This window comes from Nerophis lumbriciformis, linkage group LG11 (assembly GCF_033978685.3).
Source record: "Nerophis lumbriciformis linkage group LG11, RoL_Nlum_v2.1, whole genome shotgun sequence".
NCBI lineage: Eukaryota > Metazoa > Chordata > Actinopteri > Syngnathiformes > Syngnathidae > Nerophis > Nerophis lumbriciformis.
This window is the reverse complement of record NC_084558.2, coordinates 8,648,668-8,662,695: the sequence shown is the minus strand read 5'-3', so window position 1 is coordinate 8,662,695 and position 14,028 is coordinate 8,648,668. Positions and strand designations below refer to the sequence as shown.

Here is a 14,028-nt window from a genome sequence, read left to right as displayed (position 1 = left end):
GGAGTTGTCATGTTACATTTTGTGTGTTGTCTGTACATATGTAGACAATCCTCCAAACAGGCTAATGGAAATAGACCAACCTGACCCCCAAGCCGTGGAGTTGATGCAACCTGACAATCGGGAGCAAGAGGAAGCCCCCCAGATTAAAGGACCAGTGGAACTGCCCGAGAGCAAGAAGGAGGAAGAGGTGCAGTTGGACCGCCCTAATGCTGGTAAGGAAACTGCCTCTGCCTAATTTGAACGGTATGGAATCAGCCTTGTATGTTCACGCAGGAGTAGCTGTGCCAGAGGGAGAGGCCCACCGTCACGAACCACCTATACCGCATGACGAGGTCCAGATAGATACCAGAAAGAACAATGCAGAGTTAGAGGAGGAAAAGAAAAACATGGAGGTGAAAGAAAACAAAAGAGATGTAGCGCAAGATGGAGGTCACCCCGTTGATATAGAAGGCAAAAAGGAGGAGGGGGATAGTCAAGACAAGCAGAAGCAAGCAATTGTGGTTGTGAAGAAAGAGGAAGTGGACCTGGGTGGAGGTGAAGTCCAGTCCAATGAGGTGCTTGAGAATGTGGCTGAAGAAGCAGGAAACAATCAGCATATTCTCCCCTTAAAAGATGTGGAGCAGCTAGATTCTGTGAAAGACCCCCTTGCTCCCCTTGCCAATCAGGCTGCGGTGGAGCGAGCAGAGAATGCGGACAAAACTGTTGAGGTTGCTGGGAAACGTGAGTGATTGATGTGTTGCATGTCTCAGAGGTGACTAGAATAATGTGGACCTGTCTTCTTACCTCCATATTCGCTGTTATTTCAGCACCTCCTGCTGGTGAAGAAGCTGCACTTGCAGACAGCAAAGATGCAGCAGATGACAAGATGGAGGGTGAGTGAAGACTTGGTAGTATGTTTTTTTTAATGAGTTATATCATCTGTGTTTTATATACAGTACAACCAGAAAGTATTCACACCACTTCACTTTTTCCACATTTTGTTGTGTTACAGCCTCTAATGGAATAAATCCACTTTTGTGTTTAACATTCTACAGAAAATACCCCATAATGACAATGTGAAACATTTTTTATTTGATTTTGAAAATGTATTAAAAATAAATAAATAAATCACATGTACATAAGTATTCACAGCCTTTAGCAACTACAGCCTCAAGTCTTTTTGAATACGATCCCACAAGCTTGGTACAACTATGTTTGGGCGGTTTCATCCATTCCACTTTGCAGCACCTTTCACGGTCCATCAGGTTGGATGGGAAGTGTTGGTTTTCATTCAGGATGTGTCTGTACATTGCTGCATTCATCTTAGTCTAGTCAGGGAGGTGACCAAGAACCCAATGGTCACTCTGTCAGAGCTACAACATTCCTCTGTGGAGACAGGAGAACCTTCCAGAAGGACAACCATCTCTGCAGCAATCCACAAATCATGCTTGTATGGTATAACGGCCAGACTGAAGCCATTTCTTAGTGAAACGTTTTCCAAAATGCACCTAAAAGACTCTCGAGCCATGAGAAACAAAATTCTCTGGTCTGATGAGACAAAGATTGAATGAAGTCTTGGGCATGAATGTCAGGCATCATATTCGAGGAAACCAGACACCGCTCATAACCAGGCCAATACTTTCCCTGCAGTGAAGCAGGGTGGTGGCAGCATCATGCTGTGGGGATGTTTTTCAGCAGCAGGAACTGGGAGACTTGTCAGGATAGAGGGTTGGACATCCTTAAAGAAAACCAACACTTCCCATCCAACATGATGGAGCTTAAGAGGTCCTGCAGAGAGTAATGGGTGAAACTGCCCAAAGAAAGGTGTGCCAAGTTTGTGGCATCGTATTCAAAAAGACTTGAGGCTGTAATTGCTTCCAAAGGTACATCAACCGAGTATTGAGCAAAGGCTGTGAATACTTATGAACGTGTGATTTTTTTTATTTTTTTTAAATGTGCAAAATTAAAACTTTTTTCACATTTTCATTATGGGATATTGTGTATAGAATTTGGAGAACAAAATATTATTATTTATTATTGTAATTGTATTTAAATTATTCCATTTAGGAACATAACAAAATGTGGAAAATTTGAAGCGCTGTGAATACTTGCCGTATGCACAGTATCAGGGGTCTCCAACGGGTCGCTTGCCAAAGGGTCATAGACTATTTACTTCAACTCCTACTATTTTTGTTTTTTCCAACTGTTAATTTTATGACAAATGACAACAAAATAGCATAAAGATAATGACCGTCATGTTTGAGTGGAGTTCTGCTTTGTAAAAAGAAAAAAGAAAAAAAAGCATTTTAAATGTTGACATTCATCCAAATAAAACACAAATAGCTCTCTACCATCTTTTTGCCAAAGTAGCTTATAGTGATGACAGTTAGAGACCCCTGTCATATCTTATTGTGATTAAGCATGACTGGCCACAACTTTAGGTACATCCTTGAAGTCATCAGAGGGTGCAGATGTACCCAGTGTTTGAATGTTAGGGTATGAATTAAAACCAGGCCTTTTTATTATGTTAAAACATGCATTTGAAGGGAAGTTGCAGCCAAGCAACACATAAGCATCATCAATGACATTATCTAGTGCAATCAAGAATGTCCTTGCTTTTTTTAACATCACATTGCCTGTTTTTATCATTGCTTTAAATCCTTTCTTGCTTGTGCTTTTTTAAGGACAGTAGTTGTTTGCATTGAAGGAGAGCCTCTTTTTCTGACTTTCCCAAATGGCTGAATACACGCTTGTTTTTTGTTTTTGTTCTGTTGGCACTTTCCTATTCTTTTGTGGACTTCATGTGCTATCGCTTCTCCCACTACATTCTTACCTCTTTTCTCTTCTGTTCTCTGCCGGATTGCAGTGATAAAAAAGCTGGTCGCAGGTATGACGTCCCTCTCGTTCTTTACTAAAATGTCTCTAACTCACAATAATTTGTTTGTTCATGGATATATTAATTGCATTAATATAATACTTGTATAACTTTGTGTCACTTGACTAACATAGTTATTATAACTAGTTTAGAGCCATGTGCTTCCATTTATTTGTGTTAGGTATCACATAATTACACCTATACTGCTGTCTTTACAAATATAATAATGCTCTATTTTGATTTATTCTGTCAATGTTGTTTTAAGTTAACAATATGTTTATTATTTTGGTAATAGTTTGCATCATACTGAGAGCTGTTTTATATTATTCTCCTTTCATGTTCCGTATAATCTAATTACCCCAATGAAAATACTCTCTTGTTCGATTAATACCACTCAAAAGTACATAGGCTAATTTTGTTATGACATAATGATTACAGCAATATTTAACTAAAGTTCCATTTCATCTGTCATTTCTACAGTTTCCTTATCTGTCCAATGAATGTTTTGCGCTGTCCTTGTCCTTTGCTGTAGAGGGCCAGCTGGATCACGCAGTCCTTCTGCAGGTCATCAAGGAGCAACAGGAGCAACAGAAGAGACTTCTTGACCAGCAGGAGAAGCTTCTGGCAGTCATAGAAGAACAGCACAAGGAAATCCACCAAAAACAACCAGGTGGTATGTATCCTACTTTGCAGATTTTTATTTCACAATAGGAGATCGTAGGTATGCACCAAAGTATTGGGACACCTACTGTATGTCACAAATGGGAGCACGCTCCTCATATTTCAGCACAATACACATAAAATGTATACAACTAAAGGGTAGTCTGTGCACTGCTTAGGATGCAGTATAGATTTACAAACCCCGTTTCCATATGAGTTGGGAAATTATGTTAGATGTAAATATAAACGGAATACAATGATTTGCAAATCCTTTTCAACCCATATTCAGTTGAATGCACTACAAACACAAGATATTTGATGTTCAAACTCCATCCATCCATCCATTTTCTACCGCTTATTCCCTTTCGGGTCACGGGGGGCGCTGGAGCCTATCTCAGCTACAATAGGGCGGAAGGCGGGGTACACCCTGGACAAGTCGCCACCTCATGGCAGGGCAAAGACAGACAACATTCACACCCACATTCACACACTAGGGCCAATTTAGTGTTGCCAATCCAACTCATAAACTTTTAATTTTTTTTGCAAATAATAATTAACTTAGAATTTCATGGCTACAACACGTGCCAAAGTAGTTGGGAAAGGGCATGTTCACCACTGTGTTACGTCACCTTTTCTTTTAACAAGACTCAATAAACGATTGGGAACTGAGGAAACTAATTGTTGAAGCTTTGAAAGTGGAATTCTTTCCCATCCATCCATCCATCCATTTTCTACTGCTTATTCCCTTTGGGGTCACGGGGGGCGCTGGAGCCTATCTCAGCTACAATCGGGCGGAAGGCGGGGTACACCCTGGACAAGTCGCTACCTCATTCTTGTTTTATGTAGAGCTTCAGTCGTTCAACAGTCCGGGGTCCGCTGTCGTATTTTAAGCTTCATAATGCGCCACACATTTTCAATGGGAGACAGGTCTGGACTGCAGGCGTGCCAGGAAAGTACCCGCACTCTTTTTTTACGAAGCCCCGCTATTATAACACGTGCTGAATGTGACTTGGCATTGTCTTGCTGAAATAAGCAGGGGCGTCCGGGAAAAAGATGACGCTTAGATGGCAGCATATGTTGTTCCAAAACCTGTATGTACCTTTCAGCATTAATGGTGCCTTCACAGATGCGTAAGTTACCCATGTCTTGGGCACTAATGCACCCCCATACCATCACAGATGCTGGCTTTTGAACTTTGCGTCGATAACAGTCTGGATGGTTCGCTTCCCCTTTGGTCTGGATGACACGATGTCGAATATTTTCAAAAACAATTTGAAATGTGGACTCGTCAGACCACAGAACACTTTTCCACTTTGCATGAGTCCATCTTAGATGATCTCGGGCCCAGAGAAGCCGGTGGCGTTTCTGGATGTTGTTGATAAATGGCTTTCGCTTTGCATAGTAGAGCTTTAACTTGCACTTACAGATGTAGCGACAAACTGTATTTAGTGACAGTGGTTTTCTGAAGTGTTCCTGAGCCCATGTGGTGATATCCTTTAGAGATTGATGTCGGTTTTTGATACAGTGCCGTCTGAGGGATCGAAGGTCACGGTCATTCAATGTTGGTTTCCGGCCATGCCGCTTACGTGGAGTGATTTCTCCAGATTCTCTGAACCTTTTGATGATATTATGGACCGTAGATGTTGAAATCCCAAAATGTCTTGCAATTGCACTTTGAGAAACGTTGTTCTTAAACTGTTTGACTATTTGCTCACGCAGTTGTGGACAAAGGGGTGTACCTCGCCCCATCCTTTCTTGTGAAAGACTGAGCATTTTTTGGGAAGCTGTTTTTCTACCCGATCATGGCACCCACCTGTTCCCAATTAGCCTGCACACCTGTGGGATGTTCCAAATAAGTGTTTGATGAGCATTCCTCAACTTTATCAGTATTTATTGCCACCTTTCCCAACTTCTTTCTCACGTGTTGCTGGCATCAAATTCTAAAGTTAATGATTATTTGCAAAAAAAAAAAAATGTTTATCCGTCTGAACATCAAATATGTTGTCTTTGTAGCATATTCAACTGAATATGGGTTGAAAATGATTTACAAATCATTGTATTCCGTTTATATTTACATGTAACACAATTTCCCAACTCATATGGAAACGGGGTTTGTACTATCCACTGAAACTGACTGAGCGCATAGCTATCGTTTTGTAAACAGCACAAATGAGAACACTATTTAGTACACAATATTTAGTGTAAGCACCATTGTTATCTAGCACTGCATTAATCCTCTTGGACATAGAATTGACTAAAGCGGCACACGTTATTACTGGAATCCTCTTCCACTCCTCCTAAATGCAAAGCTGTCAGAACTTCACAGTACATGTTGAAAACTTGGAATACATTTTTTCCCCAATGAACTTAGGCTCCCCAGGACTAATGCAGCCCCAGACCATGACACCCACACCACCACCACTTAATCTTTTTAGTGGATAGTAAAACTATACTGCTGAGATGCACACTGACTACTTTAAAGGAGAACTGCACTTTTTTGGGAATTTTGCCTACCGTTCACAATGATTACACTGCAAAAAGTCAGTGTTCAAAAACAAGAAAAAAAATACAAAAATTAGGGGTATTTTATTTGAACTAAGCAAAATTATCTGCCAATAGAACAAGAAAATTTGGCTTGTCAAGACTTTCCAAAACAAGTCAAATTAGCTAACCTCAATGAACCCAAAAATACCTTAAAATAAGTATATTCTCACTAATAACAACTGTACTACTATATGAGTACATATTTTCTATTATTTCATTGAAAATAAAACAGTAAAGTCCATTTGGCTGTCATCTGTTTTAATATGAGACACAATTGTGTCAAAGCCATGATTTTTTTTTTCATGCTTGAAATAAGACATTACTACTTTAAAAAAGTACTTTTATACTTGTGAGTGTTGATGACACAGCTTTGCAATAGTTGATATTCTAGTTTCAAGCATGTTTTACGCAATATAGGTCATAAAATCTCAGCAACAAGCTGTAATATCTTACTGAAATAATTTAGGACCAAAACCCTTAAAACAAGTAAAACACTCTAACATAAAATCTGCTTAGTGAGAAGAATTAACTTATCAGACAGAATATAAGCAAATATCACCCTTATTTGAGATATTTCATCTTACTTAGATTTCAGTTTTTGCAGTGTATACATGACGACGGAACGATTAAAAAAAAAAAAAGCATTCTAAGTTGTAAATAAAGGTAAATATAAGTCCGCTTACAGCGGAGCCAATGGGAGCTCCTCTATTTCGCCCATAAAATCCAATAAATAACCATTCAAAAACTGCCAACAATACTCCATTTACATTTTGTGATTTGAATATTAACCAAGTATTACTGATATTGTTATTATAAGCTTTAACGCAGACAAACTATTTATAGCAGCGCCGTTGACACTTTCCTGTGTCCTTTTGTTTACATCAAGTGTTCTGCTGCTTCCTCGCTCCCTGTAAGTTTATTTTAGATCATAAATCATGCATTTCACCCGGACATGAGACGTCTGAGTAGGTATTCCGACAAGTTGGTACACTTTAACAGCCATTTAGGACCCGGAACTGGCGAAGACGACACAAAAAGACACGTGTTTTTCCCCTGCCCCCCACCCCGTTTATTTGTGAGGATTATGAGACATTTTTCATCTAAATGGGAATATATGAACATCCCAGCAGTCGGCATCCTAATGACAGCAGACCTTAAGAGTAAGTGATGTTTTTTATGTTTGTTGGCTCTCATTAAGTCTGCAGTGTGTAATAATCAGTGATGAAGAAGGAAAAAAGCAAACGTTGTGATGCGTTTTTTAAATTAATGCTTAAAATGATCAAAATAGGTAAATATTAAATGTTATTAAAAATGTGCCCATTACTACATTACATATATACTTACATCATGTATATAAAACCTCAGTGTAGGTGTTTGGATGTTTATTTAAGGGCTTTGTAGGCAGGATTGCACGGCTCCCATAGGCTCCATTGTAAGCAAACTTTTGATCAAATGTATTTAATATTTAGAATGCAAAAAAAATAACATCCGTCGTCATGTCTTTCATAATGATTGTGAACGATAAGCAACATTAAAAAAAATGCAGTTCTCCTTTAAAGTATATTCAAGTTTCATTCTTATGGTGTTATAAATGGGGATAACACCATAATAAAAATGGTTGCTGAAATGTGAGGAGTCATTTTTGTGAGATTGTATTAGGGCAGTAATTCTTAAACTTTTTTCACCAAGTACCACCTCAAACACTTGGCTCTCCAAGTACCACCATAATGACCAACATTACAGTAGCATATAGGGCCTATGTAATCCTTAAAAACAAGGCAGATGTTTTATTTGAACAAACATTTAATATTTGTGGACACTAACATTACACAGTTTGAACAGTAACACTGTGTTTAAATATAGGAAAATAAAACACTGTACTTTATTCAAGTGATTCTTTGTGTACCACAGTTTAAGAATAAATATCAGAGGAATTAATAATGAAAGACGACAAACAGTTCCCTTAAAGTCGGAAGCATGGAATTGTCCACATGTCTTGCTGAAGAAAGAATATAAATTAAAGAATTAAGGGCAGACATATACTTCACAATTTAAGGCTTGCCGTACTACTACCGACATCTCAAATCCAGTTTGACTAATGCTCTGATCCCTACTTAAGCACACACATTGTTAATGCACAAGCAACTGTACTTCATACAGACATGCTTATCGCCATTTATTATTGATAACAACCACCGTACATAATAGAAATAAACAGGAGTAGTAATAGGCCACAGTTATTCGGGTGTTACCATTTAGTGGTCAATTGTACGGAATATGTACTGCACTGTGCAATCTACTAATAAAAGTTTCAATCAATCAATCAATTCAACAATAGAGATGCAACGATTACATATTTTGACTGTCCGAATACCGTCTGAGTAATAATCTCGATTTTCTTGATTATTTTGAATTGATTATTTTTACAACAAAATAATTCAGGAAATCACATTGCTTAGAGATGTGGCTGTGGTATTTATTACTGTCGGACTGATCGTAATCAAATAATACCAGTAAAAAAAGAATCAATATAAACAAAATGTATAATATATTAATTAATTAATAATTGTATTATTAAAATAGGAATTATAACTGTCATCTGTGAATATTGATTATTTTTTAATAATCAATGTGTTAACTAAAATGCACATAATTAGAGCCCACGGTATAGTGATTATTTTACAAGCTCCTGATATGTTAGTGTTTTACACTTGCTATATTAACTTACAATGCCTATAGTTTATTTAACACAGACAGGAAGAAGCAATCTCTAATGTTAAATGGTCGCTAAATAAAGCCCTGGACAGGAGTACCTGTTGCTACTTGTTTACACTATATTGACTCAATGCTAAGCTACTGATTGTATGTGACACCTTTATATTGAACTCCATACCAACTCAGTTCTTCATTAAATAACTCACTACTAACATATTCAGTTAGTACGGTATGTATTACCTTTTACTTTCACGTGTAAAGCTACACCATATTGAATGTATTGAACCGTTTAGTTGTGACCTTCTTTTGGCAGGATTGGTTTTGTAAATGGGTGAGTCGTCTTCTTCAATGACTCCTTGGTCGTTTTTGAGGAACCCAAAATGTCCCCTTGCTGCCGATTTCAGCCTTTTTGGAGGACGGAAACAATTCATTGCTTTGCCTGCTCCCATTTTTAAGCTAATGTAGAATACTAAAGTGTCTTGTCAATAGGGGTGTATAAGCAACTTTGTTTTCGTTTCGTGCAGGTTGTGCCGAAGATAACGTGCCAGCATTATGTTTGTTTATAGCGAGTGAGAAGGACTGAAACACTTGATGTAGTTGAGTCTTTGCGAATAAACCACCGTGACATTTTTAATCAAGGTTAAAAGTTAAACTAGTCAATCGTTGCAACCCTTGTTAACAAATGTCTTGGTACTTTTGTCCATAATGTGTGCTTAGGATTCTAAACCTGTGCAACAAGATATTTATTCAACAAATGCTATTAAAGGTGAGCCGGAGAAAGGCCTCCAGGAACACGAGGAGGAGGCAGAAGGAGGAGCGGTAAAGCCCAGAGAGTCGGAACTGGCCGCAGACGTCAAGGATGCAGCAGGAGCCGAGGCTCAGCAAGCTGTTGTCACCGACCCACATGTTGTGGTCCAGAATGCAGGTCAGGCTGAGAACAAGGGAGCAGAGGCAGCAATATTGAATGATCCAGCAGCTTACAAAGAAAACAACCCAGATGTGCCCAAAGCTGAGTCCCATCAGCAGAGTGAGCTTGGGGCGAGAGGAGTGCCCTTAATGAGGAACATACCTGAGGGCCATCAGCCTGTAGCCCAAAATGAAAAGGTAGCCCATCTTAAAGATGAGGAGCACAAGATGGATGAGGAAAAAGAGAACATGAAACAAAGAGAGAAGGACAATGAGGTCCGGGTTAGACTGGAACAAGAACAACTTGATAAGGAGCTGAAGGAAAAGATGGCCAGAGAACGAGAGTTGGAAAACAAGAAAGCAGAAAGATTAGAAAAAGAACAAAAGGAGAGAGAAGCACAGGAAAAGCTGGCCGCAGAGCAAGAGAGACTTGAGAGAGAAAAGATAGAGGATGAGGTACAGGCCCGGGTGGAAAAGGAACGACAGGAAAGGGAGAAGAGAGAAAAAATGGAGAAAGAGAAGGCACTAAAAGAGGTATTAGCACAGGAGAAGGCTGCCAAGGAGAGACGCCAGCAGGAGATTAAGAAAGCAGACAATGAAATAGTTGAGAGGGAAAAAAAGAAGGCGCAGGAGAGGTTAGCCCTACTGGAGCGAGACCTGGAAGTCCAAAACGCTGCACAGGAGGCTCAGAGAGAAGACAGTGAAGCTTTGAAGAAAGGAGGACGAGACCTCAAAGAGAACGTTGCTGCTCAGGCGGACCCCAGAGAGGGTGCCGAGGAAGGGGCCGTCAAAGCCCAGGCTCACCCTCAGGGCTCCCACGAGAGAGCGAGGGACGAGGGAGAGATGGATTTAAAGCGGAGGCGCAGGGCCGTGGAGGGTCTGAAGATGCCCGAGGTGCCCAGGGCAGTGCAAGGGCTGGAGCCCCTGCTGGACTTAGGGGGCAGCGACCTGCATGTAGCCCTGGAGGAGAAGCTGCTCGCTGGGGCCATGATGCACTCACGGCAGATTAAGCAGACCGCTGAGGATAAGGAGATGAAATAACACATATTCTCTTTTACACTTCTACCTGTACACCCTCCAAATAAATCCTGGAGACTTTGTTGCCTTATCTTCGCTACTGCCTTCACATTTGTTACAAAGAAATCCCAATACTATTGTTGGACAATGGTTGAATCGAGATGATACCTTCCTTTGAAATAATGACCAAAATGCTTTTGAAAAAAAACAAAAGAGTTTGTACATATTAACTTATTTTTGTCATGTGTTGGACAATTGAAGAGATTATTAGATTGTTAAAATGTACATAAATAAATGCAAATACATTCTATTAAGTGTGAATACCTAATGAATATCATGAGTCACTTAAATGTCTTCACCTTTTATTTGTATTTACTTTCTGCTCACTTGTTTTCCTCCATTAAGTTAAGGTGTAAGGTGTACTGTAAATGTGGAATAATGCTCCTTACACAGGTTTTGTTTTTTGTTTTTTGGTCTTTATGTGTCTCAATTCAACATAGTGCTGGAGCTTTCAGGTAATATATTATCGCACCATGCAGCATTTTTTTTTCTTGCTGTAGAATTGTAGTATTTAGATATAAACACATTCTGTGTAATATTAAGAATGTGATGCAGATCATTTTGTCAGCACATGCTTTGCCTTTGTACAGATGTATTTTCTTACTACTTTTCTATTGACATTGTTTTATATGTGCAATTTCATGACAATAAAGGCTACATGTAAAGTTCATTCACAGTCAAAGTTGTGATCTTGCAGCGTTATTCATTTAACATCTTGACTTCCCATGTTTGTTTTTTTCCCCCCATTCATTTCACCGTTTTCTTGGCCTGTAACAAAACAAAGCGTCATCATTTTTTCCAACCAGCAATAACAATATGCATTTGGCACATACCGCATTTGAAAAGCATGTTCTCAATGCTGCAAATTCTTTAGCACAAAGGTCCTTCTTCAGTTCTTGTTTGCTTGTTGTAGTAGCTGCCACACATTTGCCATAAGCAGTTGCCTAAAGTACAAACGCATGGTACCATAAATGTATTAGTGAAATTCAGTGGTGTGCCGTCAGGGCCAGCAAGGCCTTCTCTGCTGGCCTAATATAACCAGAAATCATAATCATAAGATAAAAGTCATTTTTATTTTACTTTCCCAAAATATCTAAAATTATTATTTTCATGTCATATTATGCTCCTTCCAGTGCTGTTGTTTTTAGGTTAGAGTTTGTATCCAATCAGAATTAGCTTATGTTGCCATGCTGTTGGAAATCTGCCAGCAGATGACATGGCACCCCAAACCATCACCCAACCATGCAAATTTTGCATTTCCTTTGGAAATCGAGGTCCCAGAGTCTGGAGGAAGACAGGAGAGGCACAGGATCCACGTTGCCTGAAGTCTAGTGTAAAGTTTCCACCATCAGTGATGGTTTGGGGTGCCATGTCATCTGCTGGTGTCGGTCCACTCTGTTTCCTGAGATCCAGGGTCAACGCAGCAGTCTACCAGCAAGTTTTAGAGCACTTCATGCTTCCTGCTGCTGACCCGCTCTATGGAGATGGAGATTTCAAGTTCCAACAGGACTTGGCGCCTGCACACAGCGCAAAATCTACCCGTGCCTGGTTTACGGACCATGGTATTTCTGTTCTAAATTGGCCCGCCAACTCCCCTGACCTTAGCCCCATAGAAAATCTGTGGGGTATTGTGAAAAGGAAGATGCAGAATGCCAGACCCAAAAACGCAGAAGAGTTGAAGGCCACTATCAGAGCAACCTGGGCTCTCATAACACCTGAGCAGTGCCAGAAACTCATCGACTCCATGCCACGCCGCATTAACACAGTAATTGAGGCAAAAGGAGCTCCAACCAAGTATTGAGTAATGTACATGCTCATATTTTTCATTTTCATACTTTTCAGTTGGCCAACATTTCTAAAAATCCCTTTTTTGTATTAGCCTTAAGTAATATTCTAATTTTGTGACACACGGAATTTTGGATTTTCATTTGTTGCCACTTCAAATCATCAAAATTAAATGAAATAAACATTTGAATGCATCAGTCTATGTGCAATGAATAAATATAATGTACAAGTTACACCTTTTGAATGCAATTACTGAAATAAATCAAGTTTTTCAAAATATTCTAATTTACTGGCTTTTACCTGTATATGAATGAGGTACACACTACTCAGTGGCCTAGTGGTTAGAGTGTCCGTCCTGAGATCGGTAGGTTGGGAGTTCAAATCCCGGCCGAGTCATACCAAAGACTATAAAAATGGGACCCATTACCTCCCTGCTTGGCACTCAGCATCAAGGGTTGGAATTGGGGGTTAAATCACCAAAATGATTCCCGGGCGCAGCCACCGCTGCTGCCCACTGCTCCCCTCACCTCCCAGGGGGTGATCAAGGGTGATGGGTCAAATGCAGAGAATAATTTCGCCACACCTAGTGTGTGTGTGACAATCATTGGTACTTTAACTTTAACTTTAACTTTAACTTAGATCCCCACGACTTGATCAATTGAAAAGTAGCTCGCCTGCAGAAAAAGTGTGAGCACCCCTGCTCTAGACATTGTAATAACAACCAAAAAAATATATAAAAGACATTTTAATTACTTGAATCTGGTTAATCTAGTCCAATGAAACAAATAGATTTTGTTCGAAGGAAACCTTGAGAGGTTGTGAGAGTTCATGGCCAGAAGGCGTGACTTATAAACAAATGTACGATCCAATAGCCTTGTGAGACTGAACAATAGGACCCAATGACTATGTAAATGTAGTAAAAAAAATAAAAACATATATAACAGGTTGTTTTTTAGGATGGTTAAAGGTAACGTTGTAATTTTACAACAAGGGGTGTTACAGGGTTAACCGGCTACCTCTCTTGACAGTGTCAATTATTTACGTTATTATAGGAAGATTGTTTAATATGGATCTATGGATTGCGTTGCATTTCACTGCATTTATCCACTACTACGATGTCCAAGTAAGCAAAATATTCATGACCTATAAAATTGATTTAACTGATTATGACAATCACTACATTTTTCCATGCTTACCTCTTCCGAACATTGTGCAAACACTTCGGGAAAACGTCTTAATTTCTCCCGGGTGCGATTCCAAACATTTGACCCAGACATGGTCCTGGCAAAAACTGAAACTATATGCAGGTCCTCGATGTTTTAATGTGTCAGGAGCCTTTCTAAAGAGGAGGAAAAGTGAATAAATCAGGAGTTAGAAGACAACATTTTGTGCTGTATGGACAGCGCCATTGTGTTACGCTGCACAATTTGGAGCAACATGATTCGCTGATAGTCTTGCCAATCAAGTGACGACACCACGTTTACGTT

General features: G+C 39.5%; 2 protein-coding genes across 5 annotated transcripts in view; one reads left to right on the top strand and one right to left on the bottom strand.

The window, feature by feature from the left end:
* slc38a10 (solute carrier family 38 member 10) overlaps nt 1-11,432 on the top strand; it is a 39,401-nt gene extending 27,969 nt beyond the window's left edge. For 2 of the 4 annotated variants that reach the window (XM_061967484.2, XM_061967483.2), the window contains exons 13-18: nt 45-212; nt 274-720; nt 807-872; nt 2,846-2,866; nt 3,387-3,527; nt 9,540-11,432. In XM_061967484.2, the coding sequence (XP_061823468.1) occupies nt 45-212; nt 274-720; nt 807-872; nt 2,846-2,866; nt 3,387-3,527; nt 9,540-10,720 (2,024 nt within the window). In that variant the 3' untranslated portion in view covers nt 10,721-11,432. The remainder of the gene's footprint in view (nt 1-44; nt 213-273; nt 721-806; nt 873-2,845; nt 2,867-3,386; nt 3,528-9,539) is intronic. The other 2 variants (XM_061967485.2, XM_061967486.2) reach the window with 2 other exon arrangements.
* Nucleotides 11,379-13,954, bottom strand: ndufaf8 (NADH:ubiquinone oxidoreductase complex assembly factor 8). Its single transcript, XM_061967494.1, has 3 exons — nt 13,738-13,954; nt 11,590-11,700; nt 11,379-11,524 (listed from the first exon to the last, which is right to left on the bottom strand). Exons 1-3 carry the CDS (start codon nt 13,816-13,818, stop codon nt 11,504-11,506), a joined length of 213 nt encoding a protein of 70 aa, XP_061823478.1. The 5' UTR covers nt 13,819-13,954; the 3' UTR covers nt 11,379-11,503.
* Nucleotides 13,955-14,028: the final 74 nt, after the last annotated feature.